General features: G+C 46.5%; 2 protein-coding genes across 4 annotated transcripts in view; one reads left to right on the top strand and one right to left on the bottom strand.

The window, feature by feature from the left end:
* Positions 1-4,698, bottom strand: part of MEIG1 (meiosis/spermiogenesis associated 1) — a 212,286-nt gene extending 207,588 nt beyond the window's left edge. The window contains exon 1 of the mRNA XM_086938548.1: positions 4,595-4,698. The gene's annotated coding sequence lies outside the window, so the exon portion shown is untranslated. The remainder of the gene's footprint in view (positions 1-4,594) is intronic.
* A 704-nt stretch (positions 4,699-5,402) lies between these two features.
* DCLRE1C (DNA cross-link repair 1C) overlaps positions 5,403-24,581 on the top strand; it is a 343,172-nt gene continuing 323,993 nt past the window's right edge. For all 3 annotated transcript variants that reach the window (XM_086919715.1, XM_086919712.1, XM_086919710.1), the window contains exon 1: positions 5,403-5,567. In XM_086919715.1, the coding sequence (XP_086775841.1) occupies positions 5,459-5,567 (109 nt within the window). In that variant the 5' untranslated portion in view covers positions 5,403-5,458. The remainder of the gene's footprint in view (positions 5,568-24,581) is intronic.

Below are 24,581 nucleotides of genomic sequence, written 5' to 3'. Positions count from 1 at the left end.
AGAACGCACAAAGAGAAAGCTGAGTTTTGATACCACCAGGAACTGTTACAGGGATTAATATTAATCTCCATTTTAGTTTTCCTTTTTATTTTAGCATCTTTTAAAATGGTGGTATGAACATGTTTTCCACCAACACAAGAATATACCACAAACACATTTATTTTTGGTAGACATTGCTGTTCTGAAGTCTGCACTGTTAGTTTCAGGGGACACACATACTAGAATGCAATGTCTTTGCTTTACTATGTGCTTGTAGGAGACAACTTCTTTTCCCCAGACTAAATAAAGATGTTATTCTGTATCTCTAACAGAATGTGATAAGGCAGGTTTTTTATTATTTGAACAGTGTCCGTTTTGAATATGGTGAGAGGCACTTCACACCAGAGTTATCATGAATGCTGTGGAGAGCTGTGACTGAGATGCAGCTCAGTAGGCCTCGAGATTCATCTTAAGAAGGAAGATAGCAGCACAGACAGATGTGGAATATTAGGCTGGATCGATCAAAGAAAACTGGACATTATATTGGACCCAAATAGTATTGAACAAGTGTTGGTCATGGGGAACAGCGAACACCATCGTTTGAAAGTCAGGAATTTGTTTGAAGAGGAATTTTCTGAGAAAATTGGTATTATGGAAGGTTATTTCCATAAAATCATTTTAATACAATATGCTATTCCAAAGGTACATAAATCAAGAGATATTCCTTGGATTTTGAGAGAGGAGGTAAATAAAAAACATGATCATTTACTCAAGGGAGGAATTATTGAGGAAGTGGATGCTGAAGAGGGGATTGCACCATTGGTCATTGCCAGATGAGCTCATGGGAAAATTCGACTATGTGTTGATTTGAGGGAACTCAATAGAAATATAGTCGCAGATAAATTTCCATTACCTAAAACTAATGAGATGTTGGAAGTGACAAATGGGATGAAGTGGTTCACATCGGTAGACTTATCATCTGCATACCACCAGGTGAAATTACACAAAAATAGCAAAAATGTAACCACCTTCATTACACTTTGGGGATGTTATCAATATGTATGCATGCATGCTATTTTGGCTTGGCTCTGCAGTGGCAGTCTTTCAAAAATAGATGCATATGTATTTGCTAGTATGCCAGGCACTATATTCTTTCAAGATGGCATACTGGTCATGGGGGAGAGTAGAGAACTGCAAAAAGAACAGATGATAGACGGAATGCTGAACAATGCAAACATTCACCCCTAGTCAACAATTCTGGGTTTAATCCATTGTTTTTTTCCCACCACGCCACCCCAGTTTGGACTGAGCCATGTGGAAACCAGTCTTGACCCTGCTCCTCATGGGAACATTCTAGCCTGAACTGCCAATCCAGGTCCTCCCTCGACCACATTGTTCAACATTCTGTCCATCAATTGTTCTTTTTGCATTTGTCAACCCGAGTGGGATGGATAAGCTGAGACATGGGTCCAATGCTCTCCATGCCACTGGAGTCAAGCTAGTCTAGCCGAGGAGGAGTGAAACCGCGAAACTGGTCCCAGGATGCTTGTTTCCGGTCCAGTGTGGACCTGGGCTGGCAGTTTGGGCTGGACTGTTCCCATGGAGAGCAGGGTCAAGACTGAATTCCATATGGCTGGGTTTAAACTGGAGTGGCATGGGGGCAAAAAAACTATAGATTTAGGCCCTGATCGCTGTACTGGGGTGAATGTTTGATATTGTTAAACATTCTGTCCATCAAGTGTTCTTTTTGTAGAGAACAACATGACATCAGAGTGGATGAAGTATTGAAGAAATTGTGAAAAAGTGACTTAGCTGAATTTTCTAAATGCAAATTTGGGGTGCAATCCTTAGATTCCCTGGACATGATGGATGGAATAAAACCTAAAAAATAATAATGATGGCTGTGATGGAAGCCCCAGCTCCCAGCAATAAAAATGAGCTAAGGTCATTTTTAGGCTTGGTGGAGTTTTACTCAAAATTTGTCCTGAATTTGAAAATATACAACTTATGCCAACTCCTAAAAAAACGAATGTAAATTTGTGTGGAATGCTGCGTTGCCAAGTGATTTCGAGAACATAAAGGAAAACTATTGCATGGCAAGGAACTATTTGATTTTGATCCCAAACTTGATTGTAAATTGACAATAGACACTAGCAACAAAGGATTTGGGGCTGTGTTAAGTCAAAGGGATGTTAAAGGTGAAGAGTTATCCATTGCTTTTGCACCCAGGGCATTGTCACTAGCAGAAGAATGTTATTCTGTAATAGAACAGAAGACTCTTGCAGTAGTGTGGGGATTATAGCTCTTTAGATATTTCGTGTTTTCAAGTAGAGATAAGATGTGACAATGTCTCTATTAAAAGTATTGTCTACAGAAGGCCTACTCAAGGCAACACCTAGGATTGCAAAAACTTCCTTAATTTTATTAGACTACAGGTATAATTTGATTTTTCTTGCAGGTGTTAGAAATAAGGTAGCAGATTGTTTAAGTAGATTGCCATTGCCATTGGAAGAAGTTCCTAATTAGAATTGGGAAGAATTGAGTGTAGCATGGACTGTGAAGAAATGACGGGTGCTATCACTGACAAAGGTGTAAGGAGAAATTTAAGAACTTATTGTGGAAGGGTGGCCAGAGAAAAACAAATCTTGCACAGGAGTTTAAAAGTTTCTGGGAGATACGCAGTGAATTATCTGTGGTTGATGACAATATTTTTAAAGGATCTGTATTTCACATTGGTAAATTGGGACATGAAGGACATTTAGGTATCGTCAAGAGCATAAAGAAGATCAAAGAGAACTTTTGTGGGTGGGGTCAAGCTATTGAAGTGGAAGGTGTTATTAGACAGTGTGAACTGTGGTAGAATGTAGTTGAATCCCAAGTTTTACTAAAACCATATCTGTCCCCAATACCATGTCCTGGGAAGGCATGGGAAACCATAGGGATTGGTATTATGGGACAGATAGGGGAGAATAGTGGTGAGGGATGGTATATACTGGTACCAATAAATTCTTTTTGAAAATGGCCAGAGGAGAAATTTGTGAATACAGCCAATAATGAAAGTGTAATATTGTTTTTGGATGAAATCTTTCAGAGAAGGATTACCCAAAGAATCATCATAGACACTCAAGTGCAGTTTAAGAGTGTGGAAATAGAGAATTTTCTTAAACATAGAAGCATGGAACATAAACTGACTTCAATGTACCATCCTAGTGGGAATGATGAAGTGGAAAGATTCAACCAAGTGGTGAAGGAATCTTTGCAATTTTCTAAGTGCAAGAATTTAAAATGGATGGTGAGCATAAAGAAAATGGTGTGGATATATTGTACTACCCCTACAGTAACAGGGTATGGTCCTTTTACTGTAATGAGAGGGAGGGTGCCTTTCACAAAGGATAATCAGAGTCAGATGATAAATTCTAGATTACAACAGTGGTTACCTAATGTGGTAAAAAAGAACATTTGGAAGACATAGGAGAGGTATAAGGAATATAAAGATAAGAAAAGTGATGCAAAAGTCAAGGAAGGGAGATGCGGTGCATGTTAAATTACAATTTAAAGCGAAAAAAGGAGAAAGTAAATATTCTGATCCATTGGAGGCGGCAAAGATATTTTCTAATTCCACAAGATTGAGTGATGGTCGTGTATGGCAAACAAGTCGATTTGTGAGGTCTAAGGAGAAAAAGAGGAAGCTGTTGGAGGAGGTTAAAGAGAAAGATTGCAGTTGGTTAGATAGACACCATTTGGATAATAGGATGAATGAGAATGGATGAGTGTGTGCTTAATTTAGAAAGAAGTCTAGACAAAACAAACTTAGGACCACAATGTAATAGTAGCTCTGGAAGAGAAATCAAACGGCCTTCATAGTTGCAGTATTATGTTGCTTGAATAGCTATTCATGGCATTATATTATTCTTAGAAATGTATATTTAGAGTTATAGTTTGCCAAAGAATATCTTAGCAAAAGTTAGTCTTTATCAATACTATTTTGTTAAATTCTATGTCGCAATGCTTTAATAAAGGAGGTGTGTTTTGCTACTTAATGCAATCTCCCCATGACGAAGTGTAGGATGTATTGAGTCTGCACTGGTAGACTTTTTCTCGTCATGCATAATGTTATGGGCAAGGTAGTTGAAGATTAATGACTTCCATCTGAATCGGACATGTTGGTCCCTACTTATGTATAATGCTTCTACGTTAACTGCAACTTAAGAAACAAACCACATGTGGAGGAAATTATCTTAATATTGATGTTTAAAAAGTATCACTTCTAATAACTGCCACTCAATGCAGTGATACAATCTAGTATATTAAGTAAATATTCTACACATCGTTTGCTGCTCACATGTCAAATATATTGTAGGCTAGGCTCGCGTTAAGGCTGTGCCCAGTGTGTGGTTAGCTAAATTACTTTGCATAAGGGTACTGATCCTTAGCGTTCTGCGTGGGGGGCGAAGAGGGGCAGTGTGCTCTCTAGAGAAACGGTTTCAGAGGTCTTGGTTTTTGTCGGATTCGTTTTAGAAGAGGGTGTCGGGCTACATACTCAAAGTTTGGGAGGCCTATCACTGGACTCTACTGGCCCTCCTTACATAGCATTATACAGTATGAACTACTATACCTGCTTCAGTGTCACCGCTGTTTTTGACACGTGGGACCCTTCGTGTTGCTTACTCTCAAGCAGGCTAACCGACTCGTCCTGTTGCCTAGGTGCAGTTGACAGCCGTCACCTTAGCAACGTGACGCAATTCGGCACCCAAGTGCATCCCCGAGTAGCTATATCAATGTCAGCCATATTTAAGTGTTCAGTGAACTGAATGAACGAGTAGAATAAAAAAACATCAAACGCGAACAACCCGATACTCTTCCTCTAATGAGAGGCAGGCATTTGAATTACCAACCAAAGCGAAGCCTAGACTATTGCGACGAAAGAACAGAGGAAGACGGCAAAGTATGATAATTCCCCTTTATTACGTATAAAGTGAAGAGATAGGCACTGGACACCCCTTCTTTTGAAGATGCATGTAACACTTCTCACAAAAACATACCACACTGTAGCAAATACCAACCCGAGAACCCGCACACGCGCAGTGAAACAAAGAGCAGACGGTTTAAAGCACGTGACAGTCTCTTAGAAGCTAGTAAGGGAGTAGCTAAACTAGGGGATGTGAACACGGTTGAAGGCTGCGGACATCTTGGGTTTTTCATCGTAGTCAGAAATACAGAGTAGTCCCCCCCGACCCCAAACACACACTCACACACCATTGGGATCTGTGCAGGAGCGTAAAGTTGACTGTTTTTGGTGGCCTTTGCCTGGTGGTCGTAGAGTCTATCCGGGGCTTTGAGTTTGTCCTGGGTGTACGCTGAGAAGCCCAGATGAGTTGGGCCGTGTTTGACTTTTCTCCGCCTCTTTAGGGCGGTGCGTTACTTCCGCGCAGTGAGATGCAGGGCACAGGCGGTGAGGTGATCTGTTGCTTGGGTCATCATGAGCACCTTCCAGGGTCGCATGCGGGAGTATCCCAGCATTTCCATAGACCGCTTCGACAGGGAGAACTTAGCGGCCAAAGCCTACTTCCTTTCCCACTGCCACAAGGGTGAGTGTTGGAGCCCAGACGGAAAACGCCCCCTTCCCCCAGCCGGCTGAGGAGAGGGAACTCCTCACTTGAGGGTTCACTCAGCATCGACGGACTTCACTTCCCCCATAGAGTTTTGTTTTAGTTCCCTTAGTGGCGGTTTTCAGCAATTTGAACAGACGCAAAGCTTGGATGTAACCGTAGCGCACGAACGTGCATTCAAAAAAAATTCGGCAAGATTGGCAGCTGTGTGTCTTACTTTAGGATTTCTCAAGACTGCTCCAAGTGACTCTGGCCTAATAGGGTTAAAGTAGTATTAGCAATTTATTTTATTTGAACAGTTTTGTATAGCGCTAGCTAGACCCGTAGGTATCGGAGCGCTTCACATACACATTGTGAAAAACAGAAGGGGCTTACATTACCTAGAAGGCTGACAGTAAGTAAGCAAACCATGGATAAAGAATACAGCATGAAAAATAAATAACTCTGCAACGGAGGGCGAGAGAAAAAAAAGAAAACAAGGTGATTAGCATAGTCCGTTCACCATCAATCCTTGAATGGGAGTCAATTCGGAATATTGAGGTCTAGGTTAGTTGACGTTGTTCAGGAAAGTATTTGTTAAGGAGATGGAGTTTGAGGTCCATTTTGAAACAGGAGAAGGAGGGGTTGCATCTGAGGACTCTAGGGAGATCGCTCCATATCCTGGGAGCGTTGCCAGAAAACGATCGGTATTGGGTGGTTTTCTTTTTCATTTTTTGCGGAATGAAAAGGAGTGAGTTGGAGCTTCTCAGTGTTCTGGCTTGACCTGCTCTTACCAGTTTGTTGTTCAGGTAGTAGGGGGCCTGAGAGTGGAGGGTTTTGTGTGTGATTCAGGCCAGCTTGTAAATACATCTTCCTTCTATGAGAAGCCATTTGAGGGAGTTGAGAGCTGGAGTGATGTGTTCAAATCTTTTTACTCCAGATATAAGTTGAGAGACCATGTTCAGCACTGCCCTTAGAGGGGCTAGGTGAGCTTTTGGAGTTCCTGTAAGGATGGCGTTCCCGTAGTCTATTTTAGAGAGAACCAGGGATTGAACTACTGTCTTGAGGTCATCATGGGGAAGAAAAGGTTTCAGTTTCTTGAGGTGTTTTAGAGAGAAAAGAGCACTTTTTGCAGAGTTTTTGATGTGGGCCTCCATTGATAGGTTCTTGTCAAGGGTGATGCCCAGAGACTCGGATAGAACGAGGGGGCAATTTAGGGCAACCAGATTCTTGAGCCACTCTTGGATAGGACGATGGTTGCTTTTTGGAGAGAATAGGATCAGTTCCGTTTTATCTGGGTTGAGCTTTAAGTGGTTGACGTTGAACCAAGTTTGGATCTCCGTTAGAGTGGTATTGAGGTGTTCTTTGTCATCGGGGGACTTGATTTTGAAATAGATTTGGGTGTCACCCGCGTAAAGGTGGTAACTCACTCCAGCTTTTTCAAGATGATTGTGAGGGGCTCCATGAAGAGATTGAAGAGGGACCGGGAGAGGATCGAGCCTTGTGGTACCCCAAGTGTGACTTTTGTTGGCTTCGAGAGACAGGAGTTGATTTTAATTTGTTGTGAGCGATGTTGGAGGAAAGAGGTGAACCATTTGAGTACAGTACCATTTATGCCGGAGCGCTTCGACAAGGTCTCCAGAAGAACTGGATGATTTACTGTGTCAAATGCCGCAGATAGGTCAATAGGGATGAGTAGGCAGGCATCACCATCATCTAAGGAATTGCGAATGTCGTTTGAGGCGTTGAGTATGGCTGTTTCCGTGCTACAGCCTTTCCTGAATCCCGATTGAAAGGTGTCCAGGAGGTTGAACTCATCAATGTGTTTATTGAGTTGGTGGAAAACACATGACTCCAATGTTTTTGCAAGGAATGGGAGGGTTGAGAGAGGTCTGAGGTTATTAAGATCATTAGGGTCGACCCCTGGTTTCTTGAGAATGGGCGTGATTGGTCCTAGTTGAAGTGAGTCTGGGACACAGCCTGAGGTGAGAGAGGCGTTGATGATTTTAGTCCAGAAAGGGGAAATGGTGTGGTTGAGTTCTTTTATGATTGTGGAAGGGAGGGGGTCGATCGTGTGGGAGGAAGGTTTTAGATTAAAAATTATCTTGAAGACCTCGTTTTCCGCCATTAGCTCAAAGTCGGACCAGTGCGCATAGTTTTTTAGCTAGAGGCCGGTCTGATTGTCCTTATACAGAACTCTTTCTGCGTGGTCAAGTGAAGTAGAAGGGGGGCAGGTTAAGAGGGAAGGAGTGTTTGCGATTTGTATGAAGGATTGATCAATTTTGGAGACTTTATTAGTGAAGAAGGTGTCAATTTCTTCACATCGGTCATTTGTGGCTTCGATATCTTGAGAGGGAGTGCAATACTCTTCTGTGTGTGGAAAACTAAAGAATAATTTCAAACGCGTCCAGTTTCTTTGCGCACCAAAATCTTTAGGCGCACTTTTTATGTAATTAAATATCTAGACATCGCTCACGTTCCATCTTGAAATCAAAAGTACGCTGATTAATGTCTACATTCCTACAGAGGATTAAATACTTGGTAGGAGCTCTGGTCAATGTTGCCTCATTGTGCGATACAGCATTGTGCAAGACTGGATAAAATGATCGTTCAACACGTGCCCTGTCAAATGGAAACCAAAGCAACAAAATCATTTCTGGTGTGCTTGTCTGTGTGAGTGAGACCGTGAAAGCTCGTGGAAGAGATAGGGTCTGAGGAGGAATGTAGAGAAAACAGCCTGTAAGGGATCACTTAAAAAGGAGGATGTGAAGGGATAATATTTATTAAAATAGGAGGATATGAAACAATATTTGCCAGAGAGGTTAGGAGCCTGGTTGGAAAGGTGTCTTAGAAGATGTGAGAAGCCAAGACCAGGTTTGCGGGTTATGGTGGTCTGAGATTACCCTGTGAAGGGTGTCTTAGAAGGCCATCAAACATTCTCACAGATCGTTAAACAGAGCCATGCACAAGTTCACAGAACAGAGGGGTTTTGGCTTTATAAGACATGGACTGTTGAAGGCCAGCACCAAGGGATACTTTGAGGAAGACGAGGTACACCTATCAGAGGTTGGCATGACTTGTTCCTGTTGGACCTGGACGAAGCCATGGTAACTGCGTGTTGTAAGGGAAGCAAATGTCTACTTTGTTTGGGGAACCCTGTATGTGACGGCTGCCACATCCAGAGCGGTGGCAGAGTTACAGGGCGATCAGGAGGCTGATTGGTACTTGGGGATACCATTTCTAGGAGCACAGCAGGGGTACCCTATGCCAAACTCCAGGAGTCTTTGTGGCAGGACCCTGAATGAAACATCGGCGCCCCGCAAGTCCTTTAGGCGGTTGTGCGCATAAACAACCAGTACTTGCCTTACAACGCTCCGCTGTCTTGGACTGGGTGTCCACGGTATTTAACTGGTGGGAAATCCCCCAGATAAATGGTAGCACCAATCGGGTTGCCTGAGGTGCAGTTTGGCTCATCCGGTGGGCAGGGCAGCTTAGGCCATTAACCGCTGCCTGCCCCTGTATCTCATGTAAGTTAAACCACTACATTGGCATACTTCTTGTATGAAATAAACCCGCAGCTAACTTTTTCCAACAAACCTTGTGTGGAGTGATTATTTATTGCAGTGTATACTAAATAACTCATTATATTTTGGGGAGGGTTGGCAATATCAGCACTATGTGACTGCCCGTGGTGTACGCAGTGCACCTATGAAGGAGGGCGGCCACCTTAGTGTCGCATTCTGGCACATTTGTGCACACCAGTCTTGGGGACCTTCCCCTGGGGACTACCCCAAAGTCTTGTGCCTTTGCAGCGTCACTTCCGGGGCACACAGCGCAGGGGCCAGGTACTTAAACTTGCCCCAACCAATTAGCCTTCCTCTTTGTCCCTCCTGGCCATGCTGTCTCCCTCCCTACCGCATACCCGCTGTGCTGCAGAAGAGCTAGGCGAGGTAGGGCACATCTAATATGTTAATTTGTGTTGTAGGCAGATGTAACACGGGGATTCGGAGGCTGATTGGTACATAGGGGTGCTATTTTTAGGAGCACAGCATGGGTGCCCCATGCCAAACACCAGGAGTCTTTACGGCAGGACCCTGCACTAAGCATCGGCACCCCGCTAGTCCTTTGGGCGATTGTACGCCTGAACAACCGGGGACTTGCTTTGCAATGCTCCACCCCTAAAAAGTAGTTGTGTAAAATCATGGACTTGGGGTCCATGATAATTAACGGGGGGGAACCCCACAGATAAATGGTAACACCGATTGGGTTGGCCAAAGTGCAGTTTGTCTCGTCAGATAGGCAGGGCAGCCTTAGGCCATTCACCTCTGCCTGCCCTTGGATCACCCATTAGTTAACCCACCACATTGGCATACTTCTTGTATGAAATAAACCTTCAGCAAACTTTTCCTAACAAACCTTGTGTAGAGTGATTATTTATTGCAGTGCATGCTAAATAACTCATTAGGTTTTGGGGAGGGTTGCCGATGTCGGCACTAAGTAACAGCAAGTAAGAAAGTGTGTGGATTTGGAAGAGATAGGGTGTGAGGGTAAGGAGGAATTTAAAGAAAGCAGCGTGTGAGATGACACTTAAACAGGAGGATGTGAAACAATATTTGCCAGAGTTTGGGTGCCAGGTGTGAGAGGAGTCTTAAAGAATGTGAGAAGCCAAGGCAAGGTGTGGAAAGAAAGTTGCGGAAGATAAAGTTGTGCCAGACGATGATGAGTGTGTGTGAGGGGAGCTACAGGAAAGAGGGGGATGAGAAAGCGTTTCGGGGGTCGGAATCAGTTGAAGCATGTGAAAGAAAATTATGTGAGAAAGAAGTCGCCAGAGGATAGTATGTGAAATAGAGGAGTGAGAAATGAGAGGGCTTAGGGACAGGTACAGTTTCAGGGCGGTAGGACTGGTGCATCCGCACTGGATGCTGATTTTGGTGGGGCACTGCATTTAAAAATAACTTATGGGTTTGAAAGCATGTGCTGGAGAGTACCCTGAGTATCCAGCAGTTTTCAGGCATCAATATAAATCTCAACATAACTCTGGTGAGATATTGGAGTTTTTTCTGGTGGCAGTTTTGACTCCTCATAAAGTAGCGCAGAGGGTTAAGGATCTGCTGCAAAGAACGTTTTCCATGAAGATCACAGAACTGAGAGTGAGTGAACTATGAGCAGCACTAGCAAAACAAGCATTAGAAATGCAATAGGTCTCGCAGCATTAGAGTTAGTGCTTTTAGAATTGTTTATGGGTTTTTTTGTAAATCTTTAGCATGAGGTTGAGGGTGAGTGAGGGTGAGTGAGGGTGAGGGGTTGAGGGTGAGTGAGGGTGAGGCTGAGGGGTTGAGGGTGAGGGTGAGTGAGGGGTTGAGGGTGAGGGGTTGAGGGTGAGTGAGGGTGAGGGGTTGAGGGTGGGTGAGGGGTTGAGGGTGAGTGAGGGATTGAGGGTGAGTGAGGGTGAGTGTGAGTGAGGGTGAGTGAGGGTGAGGGTGGGTGAGTGTGAGTGAGGGTGAGTGAGGGTGAGTGTGGGTGAGTGTGGGTGAGGGTGAGGGATTGAGGGTGAGGGGTTGAGGGTGAGGGGTTGAGGGTGAGGGGTTGAGGGTGAGTGAGGGTGAGGGGTTGAGGGTGAGGGGTTGAGGGTGAGTGGGGGTGAGTGAGGGTGAGGGGTTGAGGGTGAGTGAGGGTGAGGGGTTGAGGGTGAGTGAGGATGAGGGGTTGAGGGTGGGTGAGTGTGAGTGGGGGTGAGTGTGAGTGAGGGTGAGTGAGGGTGAGGGTGGGTGAGGGTGAGGGGTTGAGGGTGATTGAGGGTGAGGCGTTGAGGGTGAGGGGTTGAGGGTGAGGGGTTGAGGGTGAGTGAAGGTGAGGGTGAGTGAGGGTGAGGGGTTGAGGGTGAGTGAGGGTGAGGGGTTGAGGGTGAGTGAGGATGAGTGAGAGTGAGGGTGAGTGAGGGGTTGAGGGTGAGTGAGAGTGAGGGTGAGGGAGAGTGAGGGTGAGTGAGAGTGAGAGTGAGAGTGAGGGTGAGTGAGGGTGGGTGAGGGTGGGTGAGGGTGGGTGAGGGTGAGTGAGGGTGAGTGAGCGTGAGGGTGAGGGTGAGTGAGGGTGAGGCGTTGAGGGTGAGGTGTTGAGGGTGAGGTGTTGTGAGTGAGGGTGAGTGAGGGTGAGTGAGGGTGAGGGTGAGTGAGGGTGAGTGAGGGTGAGGGTGAGTGAGGGTGAGGCGTTGAGGGTGAGGCGTTGAGGGTGAGGTGTTGAGGGTGAGTGTGAGTGAGAGTGAGGGTGAGGGTGAGAGTGAGGGTGTGTGAGAGTGAGAGTGAGGGTGAGTGAGAGTGAGGGTGAGGGTGAGGGTGAGGGTGAGTGAGGGTGAGGCGTTGAGGGTGGGCAGAGAGAGTGAGGGGGCGGAGCGGGGGTGTGCTATATGGTTGTGGTGCCTTCATTCTCGCTAAAACACTCCTGTGGTAGCTGATGGGCTTCAGCATTTTTTGACAACCAACTTTTTTTTTTAAGATTCTAAGACTAGAGCTTGCAGTCAAATAACATGCTTGACTGGCCAATATTGTGAGCATCTGATAAATATATTGAAGATTAATAGTATCATACTTTCTTTTTAAAAAAAGTGTGATAATGAAGCATGATAAATTAAGGCTACTTAAAGCTGCAGAGCTTATCTTTCAAGTAATTGGGGAACCATGCAGTGGTCAGACGTACTGCAATTCAGGTATTCCCCACCCTCGAGTTAAATAAAAAAAATTCTGCAAACAGCACATTTTATTTTAGAAGTTGTATTGGTTATATAATTTACTGTACAATCAGACACATTTTAATTGTTTCATAAGGCATAGAATCCGTATATATTAGGATTTCACACCGTACCCAAAGCATTATTTATATGTACTAGTAAGATTGCGAAAAGTGACATCACTTCTTTGATTCTTAATATTCAGGTGCACGTCAATTACCTCAAGTTATGAGACTAGAAAAATGGCCTGTGTCTGATCCGAAATTAGAACTGTTATCCGAGGCTTGGTTGGAAGAGGCCTTAAGGATAAGTTAAGGTCCAAGTGCAAGTTGTTCCTCTGGGAGTCACCCTCTAATATATAATATGTGCACATGAAGAGACCTAAAACACACGATCTGTGATTTATAATTGGAAAACAGCACCAGCAACTCTCAGAGGCCTTTTTATGAGCAAGAAAGAAGATGGTTTATTTTTTTTATGAGTTCTACTGGGTTTGTAAAAAATTGAATACAATTCTGGGAAGACGAAGTTTTAGGGTGGTTGCCAGTTTGGCAGAATACTGCAAGCATTGTTAGAGTGGCTGTCTAGCATATTTCCATCCTAATGGCCTGGAGCAGACTCTGCAGTCAGGCATTACGTTTCTTCTAGCTCCATGCTTGTCTAGCCCCGGATAACTCTTTTTAATCTGTTCATAAGTCAGGGTGCAGGGTAAATGTTTAACCGAAGTTTGGAAGCAACAGATTTCAGGACACAGGCTACCTTTCACTAACAACACCCAAGAAAAACCTTTTCCGTTAGGCAAAGCCTCATCTGCTGCACTTTTAAGAGGACGGAAGGGAAGGCACGCTTTCCTGAAAATCATGTTTTACTTACTTGACCGTCGGGTTGAATTGTGTGGTAAAGCTCGAATTTCTTACGTGCAGAAAATGAAGAGTTTAACACGCCGACAAAAAAAATACGAATTCCAGGACCTACCTATTGTAGAAATATTCACAGAATTGTGTGTGTGGTACATTTACAATTAACTACCGAACTGCGACTCCCTTGCACAAATTAGTTAACGATTGCAACACAGCTGCCAAGTGGCCCTGTGCCACAGAAGCGAGACCGGTTTTCAGGCAACAGTGTTACCATGCTCGGGACTTGTAGCCGCATGTTCGAGGGGGACAGCCTGAACAAGTCACGGAATGAAGGCACTGAAAACTCTCAAAAGCAGCAGAGGCCTTGTCCTCCTCGTGGGCGGTTTCTGAGGGGTGCTTGGGGGCCCCACTTACCTCTACGTGCCTTAGGTGTTGCTGAATGTGCTGGAGCCGAGAGGCATACATTGAGACGCAGCAGCAGCAGCCGTCTCTCCCCGGACAGGACTGTGCTTGCACGTTAACGATTAGCAAAGCTTCGGCAGTGAGGAGGCTGTTGAACCCTAGGCAGCAGGTTCAATGCTACAAGCGCTGGCAAAGTTCCTTGCCGAAAACGTGCAGGTCAACAGTTTCTGTTTGCCCCTTCACAATGGGGTTCAACTGCTGGTGGGGGGGAGGGGGGCTTTGAGGACAACTGCCACCTGACCCTAAGTCCTCAAAGTGACATTCAAGTAATCCTGGGTTTTTAGCCAGAACATTTTGATTCCGGGGCTTGTAGTTCATATTTACTATTATCCGTATCGGCCTACAACTCAAAGCATGTAAATGGCAATTGGCAAAACAATATAGAGCCTTTCATAGACAGCAGCAGTGGGTTGTTCCCACGTCATTTGGCAGATACCATATGTGTGGAGTTTAAAGATGGATTTAGAGGAGAAAATCAGGTTAAAAGGAAAGGAAAGGAAATTATGTGACATATAGTGAAGAGAGTGAGGCGAGGTGCGACACGGCAGGAAGACGGAAGGAAGAGAGGGGAGGGGGAGGAGAAATGCGACACGGCGGGAGGGGGCGGGCAGGGGAGGGGGCGGAGAGGGGAGAGGTGCGACACGGCAGGAAGACGGAAGGAAGAGAGGGGAGGGGGAGGAGAAATGCGACACGGCGGGAGGGGGCGGAGGGGTAAACAAAGACGGACGTGCACGCGCACGCGCTTTTAAGGTCAATGCGCATGCGCATAAGCTCAATGCGCATGCGCATTGACCTTAAAAGTCACGGGCACTGCAAGGAATCGCCACGATTCCTTGCAGTGTGGATAAAGAGTAGATAACTCGCAATAGTCTCGCTTGCTCGATGCGCATGCGCATCGACAGGCGAGACCTAAACATGAAATGTATGATCAGGGAGGGGCTATTGAGGTGAGGAACACTGATAGAGAGCGGCAGTGAGGGAATTTGTAAAGAAAGTAATTGAGGGTGTACCAAAAAAGACTGTCCCACCTGGTTCATCCAGTGATTAAGCTGGCCCTGCATAGGGAGAATGTGCAGAACACGAGAAAAAATAATAAGATGTAAGGGAAAGTAGGATTGTATTTCAGGCAGATGAGGGAGCAGCGAGGCAGCACTGTCAAGGATGGGTGAACGTGTACTCCGTGGCACATTCTATAAATGGCCAACTTCTGTTCTACCAATGTCCTGTGGCTTATTCCCTAAGCAACAGCACCCAACAAAATGTATGAACATTCCCAGTTTTGTTACTTTTAAAGTGGACACAGGCACTGTAAACCCTTCATTAGAAGATTCCAGCCACTAGGGTAGAACATTTCCGCTATAATTTTGCAGGACACGGTATACGTGCAGATAAACAAGTAATCGTCTGTTTGGGTGAAAGGTGACTGAGTCTTGGGACACAATTTTTGGGTTCCTTTTCATAACCACATACTCTAAATTATGCCCTTTCAAATGATTTAACTTAGCTGCATATTGAGCTTATTAAGTATGATTATCATACTGCATTTGAGTTCCAATCTCTTTACTACTTCCCGGAATAAGCCTTACTTGCTGGTTATCGCTGTCTTAGCAAGGCAAGTTTACAAAGTGAATAACTTAGTCATCCAAATGGAACAAAAGTCTTAATTGAAATGCCAGTGGTAAACAACACTGTCCACTACGCATACTGCAGAGTAACCACCAACTGCCTCAAGACCCAAAGAAGAGGTGTTATAATCCACTTCTACATTTTTTCCTGTTTATGAAATTATATTGGGAATTTAGATATAGGCTCAGTGCATGTGGTCCAGTAGGTATATTCTTGCCATCAACTTGACCTCTAATCCCAGCTTTACCACTTTACTGAATTATTCTGGAACTAAGTACTATATTATAAGTTCAGGCAGACCCGCAAAACATAGATATTTCCCTGAGACGGGTAATCCCTTGGCCTTGCCAACAGAGTCACCGTTACCCCAGTAGTGATCTAGTCAGCGAATTGGAAAGTGTGGAACGAAGAGTCATGTTTTTTAATCCTGGCCAAAACATTTGGCCAAACAGTGTACTATTTCAACTTATTTTCATGCCCTCATTTATTTGCCTAGCTTGGGACTCTTCAGGATTGATGTAAAAGCTCATATTAAGGGTGTGGTTACAAAAATAACTGGACTAGAAATTACCTCATGGTAGTTGAAGGCAAAGTGTGTGTGTGTGGGGGTTGAGGCTGGAAGGCACCAATTTTCACGGCCTACTCACCAAAATTCCCCAAAATGCAATATGATAGCAAAGTTGTCCTTTTCAGTAAACAGTACTGTAATGTCCTGGTTTCCCCCCCAAAGATGACGCTGCAACCTTGGTGCTAGTTCAACCGTGCTTTATTAGATACGTCTGTCCCTAAAGAGCGCCGAGCCTCAACTGCCAGTACCGGCTCTTCGCGCCAATGATTTACGCAGCGCGCGCAGCCTTACGCGGGCGTGGCACGTCACGTGGCTTACGTGACGTGCGTACACTAGAGCGCGCTACTACATATCTCCCCTTTTTCCAACGCACAAGTTATTACTCATAGTCCACTGTTCATTTCATAGTCTCTGAATCTGGCTGGTTTGACCACCACCCTACCCCTGCGGGTCAGTCTTACCGGGGTGTTGGTGTTCTCACTTTCGTTGCTTCCTTCACTCTCCTGCGCGGCCGCGCCTCCTTCTCTCTCATTTCGACGTCCTCCTGCCCACTGCTCCTGATCATGTACCACTGTCTCTAGTTCTTGTGGGCATTCTCCATCCTCCCCAGCCATGGTCTCTGGGGGCTCCTGCTCAACCGATTCAGTCTCTTCGTCTCCAAAGTCTGTGGTTCTCTGGTCCCAGTTCAAGATTTTGTTACATCTTGCCATGCGGTCCTGCGACCACACGTTTCCGTCGCTCAGCAAGGCTGCCCTGCCCAGGACTTCTTTCACTTGCATGGGCTTGCTGTATTTGCTCTCCCCCTTCCTCTGCACTTTGGCCAACCTCACTCGCACCCATTCTCCTTTCGCCTGGCCAGTACTCCGTACATTCCTTCTGTTGTCGTAATGCTTGGTGTAGACTGCCTGAGCCTTCTCAAAGTTGGCTCGCACCACAGCGGGTGACCATTCGCTAGTGACAGTCTTTTCTTTCCACACTCTGTTGTCTTGTGTAAATGGTTCGCGTCCTCTTAATATTTGAAACGGGCTGTAGCCCGTGCTTGTGGGCGTGATCCTGTAGGCCCAGACCATGTGCCAAATTTCCACTTCCCAGTCCTTGTCGTCGGATATGGCAGCTTGGATCGACCCCATCACCACCCTGTTGAACCGCTCCACTAAGCCGTTCCCGGCGGGGTGATATATGGCTGTATGTTTGGCTACAATGCCATTCCTGCTCATGAAGTTATTCCACTTCTCTGACTTGAACCGGGGTCCGTTGTCACTGAGCACCGCCTTGGGGATGCCTTCCCTCACAAATGTATCTGCCAGGAACTTGATGATGGTTTCCGCGTCCATGGTCTCTCCTATCTTTATCTCGGGCCATTTCGAGTACCGGTCCACCATGACACACACGTACTTTTGGACTCCCCGTATGTCCAGAACCGGGCCCAAGATGTCCACGCTCAGTTCCTCCCAGGGGTTCTTTGGCAGTTCGAACTTACCCAGTTCGGGGCGGAGTGGTTTAAGGGCTTTATCAGCCCCTTGGCATCTGCTGCAGTTTCTTACGTGTCTTTCTGCCCTCAAGTCCATTCCCGGCCACCAGTAGTCTTGTCTGGCCCTCAATCTTAGTTTGCAGATTCCAAGATGTCCCTCGTGGAGTGTGTCTAACAGTCTGTTGATGATGTTCGCGGGTGGTATTACTTTCTCACCCCTGTGCACAAACACTCCCTTGTCGTCCATCGACAGTTCTTCTCTGATTTCATAGTAGGGTTTAAGTTCCACTCCGAGTGTTCTCTTCTCAGGCCACCCTTGGATAACGAATTTCTTCACTTCCTTCAACGCCAAATCCTCGTCGTATGCCTGTCTCCATTCTGGGAGGCTGATGGAGGCCTCCTGGTCCTCGGTGAGTGCCACCCATTCCTCAGTTCCTGCATTGTTCTCTTCACTTGGTTCCATGGCGGCTGCCCTGCTTAGGTAATCTGCCACTCTGTTCTTGTTTCCTGGTATGTGCTCTACGTCGTACCTGAACTCTAGTAATTTCAGTGACATTTTTGAGATCCTGGGTGTAGCCTCGGCGTGTCCACTCGACGTTAGCACCTTCAGCAGGGGTTTATGATCCGTTCTCAGTAGGAACCGTGTGCCCCACAGAAACTGTCTGAACCTCGATGTAGCCCACACCACTGCCAACATCTCCTTCTCTATTACGCTGTACCGCTTCTCAGTGTCCGACAGCGTGCGTGATGCAAAGCTTATGGTGTCTATTTGTCCTTGTCCCCTGTCCTGCATAAGGACTGCCCCCAGTCCTTTATCGCTGGCGTCCGTGGTCAGAACTGTTCTTCCTTGGGGGTCGTACCCTTGGAGTGGAATGGCCTCAGTGATTGCCTTCTTGATTCAAATTCACCTTGTGCCTCTTCTGACCATTGAAACTCTGTGTTATCTCTTGTCAGTTGCCTCATGTGGTGGGTCCTTGAGGCGAAATGTTGCACAAACTTCCCGTAATATTCGGCCATGCCGAGGAATGACCTGACTTCGTCTTTATTGGTAGGTGGGGGTGCATCGCAGAGTGCCTTGACATTTTCAGCCTTTGGGGTCACTCCCTCTACCCCTATTTCATGGCCCAGGTACGTCACTGATGCCATTCCAATGCGGCACTTGGACCATTCCGCCGTGAGGCCTTTCCCTTACAAGATCTGTAGCACCTTTTCAAGCTTTGCGTCGTGGTCCAGCTTGTCTCGGCCCATTACCAGGATGTCGTCCTGGAAGTACTGGACACCAGTGGTTTTGTGGAAGAGCTGGTGCATTAACTTCTGGAAGACTACTGTCGCTGAGGCCAACCCGAATGTCATGCGGCGAAATTGATAACATCCAAACGGGGTGATAAACGATGTGAGATGGCGGCTCTCCGGATGTAGGGCAATTTGGTGGTAGGCCGAGGTCAAATCGATGGTGGAGTACCATTTGATGCCCCGGGTGCTAGCCAGCATCTCCTCAATTCTTGGCAGAGGGAACTTTTCCACCACAATGTTCTTATTGAGCTCCCTGAGGTCCACGCACAGCCTGACCTTTCCGCTTGGTTTTTTAACTACCACCAATGGCGCCAACCATTCCGCGCACGTGATGGGCTCGATGATCCCTTCCCTTTCCAGGTCCTGGAGTTCTTCTTGGACTGCCTCCCGTACCGCAATGGGGATATTCCTGGCCCTGTGAGCCACGGGTACTGCCTTGTCTTTCAGAATTATTTTGTGAGAGAATTTCTCTAGCTTCCCCACCGTGCCTCCAAACACCCTGGGGAACGCGTTTCTCCATTTGTCCAGGTCCGGCCATGTTCCATGTTCCGTTAACAAGATCTGTTCCTTGCCTCCAGGATCTAGCTTGATGCCTAGGTCGCCCTGGTCCAGCCACCCCAGCACAGAGGGACCTTTCTCTGATACATAGAGTTTGCAGTAGGCAGATCGGCCCCGGGAACTCGAATTTCAGCGTCCGAAAACCCGCCATTGGAATGCGGTCACCGTTGTATGTGACTGGCGGATGTCCAGTCTCTCCAGTTCCGGGCCTAATCGTGGCGCTAACTTCTCCTCCCACACTGCCCTCTGGACGATGGTGTACGGTGAGCCGGTATCGGCCACCACGCTGATCATGATTCCTCCTATGGCCATCTCCAAGACAGGTTTCATGGTTCTTTTGCCATCAATGCTCATTATTTGTCCATCCACTCCCAGTACCTGGTCATATATGCATAGTACCGTGACCACATCTTCCTCCGTTGCCTCCTCCTGGGTGTCGCTGTCGTGGCCAACTAATCTCACCATGCTTTTGGAGGCCTTTTTTCTGCACACCTTCTCATAGTGTCCGATTATTCCACAGTACATGCATTTGGCGCGAAACGCCGGACATTTCCTATCGTGCGCTTCGTGTGCCCAGTTTCCGCACCTGTAGCATGGTTTCCGGTTAGTTCCCGCCTGCTTTCCTGGCGGACCACCATTGCTGCTCCACCTGGTGTTACCTCTGTCTACTGCCTTTTTTGTCTGGTGGTCCTTACGGGACTCCTCCTCGTCCACCTTGTTTACCATGGCGCTGGACGCCGTCTCTTTCTTTGTTGCGTCCGCACACCTCCTTGCCAGTTCTGCCCTCTTAACAATGACCATTACGTCTTTCAGGGTGGTGTCTCCACTAGCCCACAGCTTATCTTGTACGGATGTGCATGTGGTGTGCATCACCACTTGGTCCTTTATGAACTCTTCCTCCCAATTGTCATACTTGCACGTGGCTGCCAGCCGTTTTAATGCTGCCACGTACTCTTCTACAGTCTCTCCTGGGCGTTGCTTTCTTTGTTGGAAGTTAAATCTATCCACCGACACACACACAGCCGGTCTGAAATGTTCATTGAGGTCGTCGATCGCATGAGCGTACACGTCATCGTCTGTGCTGTTCCTTTGCTTCGGCACCAAGCTTTTGTAGACCCTCAACCCTTCGGGCCTAAGTTCAATAGCAAGATGCGTTTCTTCCTCGATGGTTTAAATGTCTCTTCGTTCTCATCTTCCAGGACCCCGATGAAGTTGTCGATATACTCTCTCCAGTCCTCCCACTTCATTAGCGGTTCTCCCGGTCTGGGCAGGAACTGCACCGGCGCTGTCGCGTATCCTGTTTGCGCGCTCATCCTTTCGCTCTTGATCGTGGGCTGGTGGCTCATTTGGCCCCTGGGGCTTCCCGGCGCGCTGTCTTGTTCTTCCTTATATGCGTGGTCCTGGGGACTACCTGTGTCAGTCCCCTCGCTCTTTACCAGGGTATCCAGCTCGTTCCTTTGACTCGGTGGACGCTGGCCTTGTATGGCGCACTTCTTGCCGTGTCTTATTCGGTTTGCACCGTCGTTCGACCTCTTGGGATCTCCGGGTTGTTTGGCCCTGCCACGCTCTTTAGGGTACCTGCTAGGTGGTTGCCGTCGGTGTTTGCTGTGGGGGGGTAGGGATCGGCTATCCTACTCTCGTCGCCATTGTAATGTCCTGGTTTCCCCCCCCAAAGATGACGCTGCAACCTTGGTGCTAGTTCAACCGTGCTTTATTAGATACGTCTGTCCCTAAAGAGCGCCGAGCCTCAACTGCCAGTACCGGCTCTTCGCGCCAATGATTTACGCAGCGCGCGCAGCCTTACGCGGGCGTGGCACGTCACGTGGCTTACGTGACGTGCGTACACTAGAGCGCGCTACTACAAGTACTGAGTTGTGGTCTGTTGTGAGCAGCTGGGAATGAGCAAATACGAACAACAATATCTCAACTAGTATTATTTACTAGACTGGTAGATAAGCATTCACAAAACATTGCAAGACCGGAAAATAGGGAGACTCATTGTTTGGTTAAATGTGCCGAAAGCATCATATATTTGAGAAAATACAAGGAAGAACATACATTTTGAAAAAATTCAGACAAATTGGAAACAGCTGTAACAGCACTGTAAGGCAATAAATACGTAAATAACCAGACGGACTTTGTGCATGCAAGTGCTCGTGACACTTAAGGTGGATGGCGCAGGTGACAAGTGAAACAGCGGCAGGTGGCGCAAGGTGAGAGTGTCACAATAATAGAAAGTACTTATGGTTCACAGGTAAGTATTTACATAAATTTGTACATAGCTAGGCATTTTGGTGAACCAGAGTATAGGTGGCACAAGTTGCGCTGGGATGTCGATGGCGTTTCGATCCTAAAGATTAGGATCATCATCAGGACCAAGTTACAGATTGATGGGCGCTATACAAGTAAAAATTAATGGAGAAGTGAGGGCAATTCGAGAGGTGGGTGGGAAGAACTCAGGGAGGGAGGCAGCAAAAAATTATCTGAGCGCTTTAGGGCGAGGTGGTGAAGAAGGAGTTAATCAGATCTGGTGAGTCGGCGGGGCTAGATCTCACCAGAGCACTGCCCAAGGTGAGTGGCATTGGATGCTGCAGGAGACGAAAGGAGGAGTTGGGGGTGGGGTGGATGTTTGGTATATGGAAAGGAGCCAGGAGCGTAAGTAAGCACTTGGTCTGGTACTTACCGGAAAGGCAAGGGGTTTGGCAAGGTGTCCAAGGTAGTGTAAGTTGAACCCAGTGCATTATAAACATAAGGGTTAACACAATGGTTATTAGATTACATGAACATACTATATGCAAATGGGCCCCTATCCAGGCATCTCCACCCCTGGTCCTGCCCTTCAATCATGATCTTCGTTATTAACAACCAGCCCTGAACTGCCATGTATTTTCTTTTATATTCCTGATTTCATGTTACTTTTTGCATGTAGTACGATCACTGTAATCTAATAACCATTGTGTTTACCCTTATGTTTATTGTTTATTAATCACTTATCCCTTTCGCAATTCATAGGCGCTTCTGAACTGTACTTTGTAAACTGTTATTCAATATGTGTGCTTTTTCACAGAAAGCTCTTCTCATTTCATCCACTACGTGAATTCCTTTCTTAACTCTTCTGTTCTGTTTAGAAAACTTGACCCGCTCCCCTTTTTCCTGGACCGGGCCGCTTACACCCCTCTCCGAGTCCCACGCAGATGCGTTGACATCCTTCTCCCGCGACTTTCACCATTTAGTTGCTGCATCCCCTGTCTCACACGCCTACCTGTCCTGAAGCCGATCGAATCAGACAGCTCTCTGAGGATCGGGGCTCCGACCTCGGACCATCCCCGATAGAAGTCCGTAGTACCCGGCCCCCCACTGCATCGTCCGCATTCCTGTGAGTCTCAGCCCGCCGTGACCGCTGCCAATTTGCCTCAACTGTGTGGTTTCACCTGAACCCCCGCGCAACTCCCTAACTCCATTCCCCTTTTATTCCAGCTCCCGCCTCTCCCGGACGAGCCACTGACTCTGGTAAACCTTTCTTCCCCTGCATTGCCGCCTTGCAATTGCATGCTGGTTTTCCAGCCTTCTCACCAGCCCCTTTTTAGGTCTCGGCCTAGAGACGCGCGAAGCGCGTTCTCGGCAGATAACTATTGTAATCGTTTGAGCCGGCAAAGGAGACAAGAGCTGGGCACGCGCCCAGCATTTTCAATGGGAGAGGAGCGACAAGAGCTGGCCACGGTGGATTCAGTCGCACGCACACGGTGCCAGCGTCTCCGCCGCGCGCCGATGACTGCTCTCTTCTGGCACCATGTTTGTTTTGATATGTCCCTATTTTAGATGCTGATTATACTAATATATTTAATTTAATAGGTGAGTGGGAAAATATATTCGAACCTTAAGTAAGTTATAATTTAGAAGAATACTTCGTCATTTTTTGTCAGGCCCTCGAGGCACTTGCCAAGTGCTGTCGGTGATGGGGTTATTTGCCGGCATGTTCTTCTTTAATAAGGTTTCAAAGTGCAGTTTATTTTCCCCACCATGACTGGTGCACCCACCTGTTAAGACATTTTATCGGTGATATTTTTAAATTCTCGCATTGCTGTTTATGAGTCACTGCCGCACATCATAAGAATTAGTTCGGTGTTTTTTTTTTTTTTCTCCTGCAAGTTTCATGACCGGGCCTCGATATAGTAGAGAGAGGCAAAGTGCTATTAAAACTCAGCTGGCACGGGTTGGTTGCTAGGCGCAGAACCTGCTGGAGCTGCTGCATTATCACTTCTCAGCGAGGTACCAACATACGTCTCCCCAGTTGCCATGGTTTCTGTGTAGACTGTGCCCTCTTAGAATGCAATCGATTAGGTTTGATTGTACATTTACACCTTAAATCGGAAACCGTGGCGTTCGCAGCAGCCCTGCTTCTTAGCGTGCATGGGCTCAGTGTCAGACACTGATTTGCTTGAAGTGCATTTCGCACGTCAGACTAGGAAAGGTCGTGCAGCCTTTCGTCTGAAGGGATTTAACGGCGACACAGATTCAAAGTTGTTTTGTTTTACTGCACTGGTTCTCCAAAGTCAGTCTGCAATAAGACTGACTAAACAGAAACAATGGGCGGATATTTGGACACCTGATCTTGTCGTAGCTTTCAATTGTTGACCCTAATAATGTTTTATGTTCGTCATAAACACAACACCTGTTGTGTGACTAAATATCTTTAAATTACTGTAACCCAGTCGATGTTTTTTTGTAGATGCAACATCCCCTTTCTACTCGAGCATCAGTTTGGTGACGTGACTGACCGAGGATCTCTACCATTTGGTCTAAAGTCAGTTATAGAAATGCCTTTAAACAACTGATGAAAGAATGTATTCATATTTATGCAAACTAGCTTGAATTAAAAGCTACAGTCATGGACAGAAAGTGGCACCAGTTAAAAACAGGACATTTTATTTCGATACACGCTGTATTTTTAGTTTATAAATACACTGTTTTCTTTGTTTGCCTAAGCTCGGATTTTTAGAATGTTGTGCCTTTTTTCTTTCGGAAGCAAACACTCGCCAATGACTGCATTATTATTTGAAACTAACCACTTATAAGGTCCCAAAGGCAAGACCTATTGGCTATGCCAATGCTTACATTTAAAAGCATTCCAGCTCGAGGCGCACATGCACGTTTATGTTGTGTGCCCGTCCCGGGTACATGCGCTCTAACTCTATGGAGTCTCAAGGTAAGAACGGCATGTCCTGTGCCCTGCCCCAGCACAGTCTGTGTGTGTGTGTGTTTGTGTGTATGTGATGTGAGAGTGTGTTCGTATGGGTATGTGTGAGAGTGAGAGAGAGTATGTGTCTGTGTGCATACCCAGAAGCACACACTGCACCAGTGCACGGGCCTCTCCTTTTATTTAAAAGGATTCACAGCTCGAGGCCCACAACCACACACACACACACACACACACACAGCCACACACAGACAC

The sequence above is a fragment of the Lissotriton vulgaris genome, chromosome 1_1, assembly GCF_964263255.1.
Source record: "Lissotriton vulgaris chromosome 1_1, aLisVul1.2, whole genome shotgun sequence".
Lineage (NCBI taxonomy): Eukaryota > Metazoa > Chordata > Amphibia > Caudata > Salamandridae > Lissotriton > Lissotriton vulgaris.
This window is presented reverse-complemented; position numbering and strand designations above follow the sequence as displayed.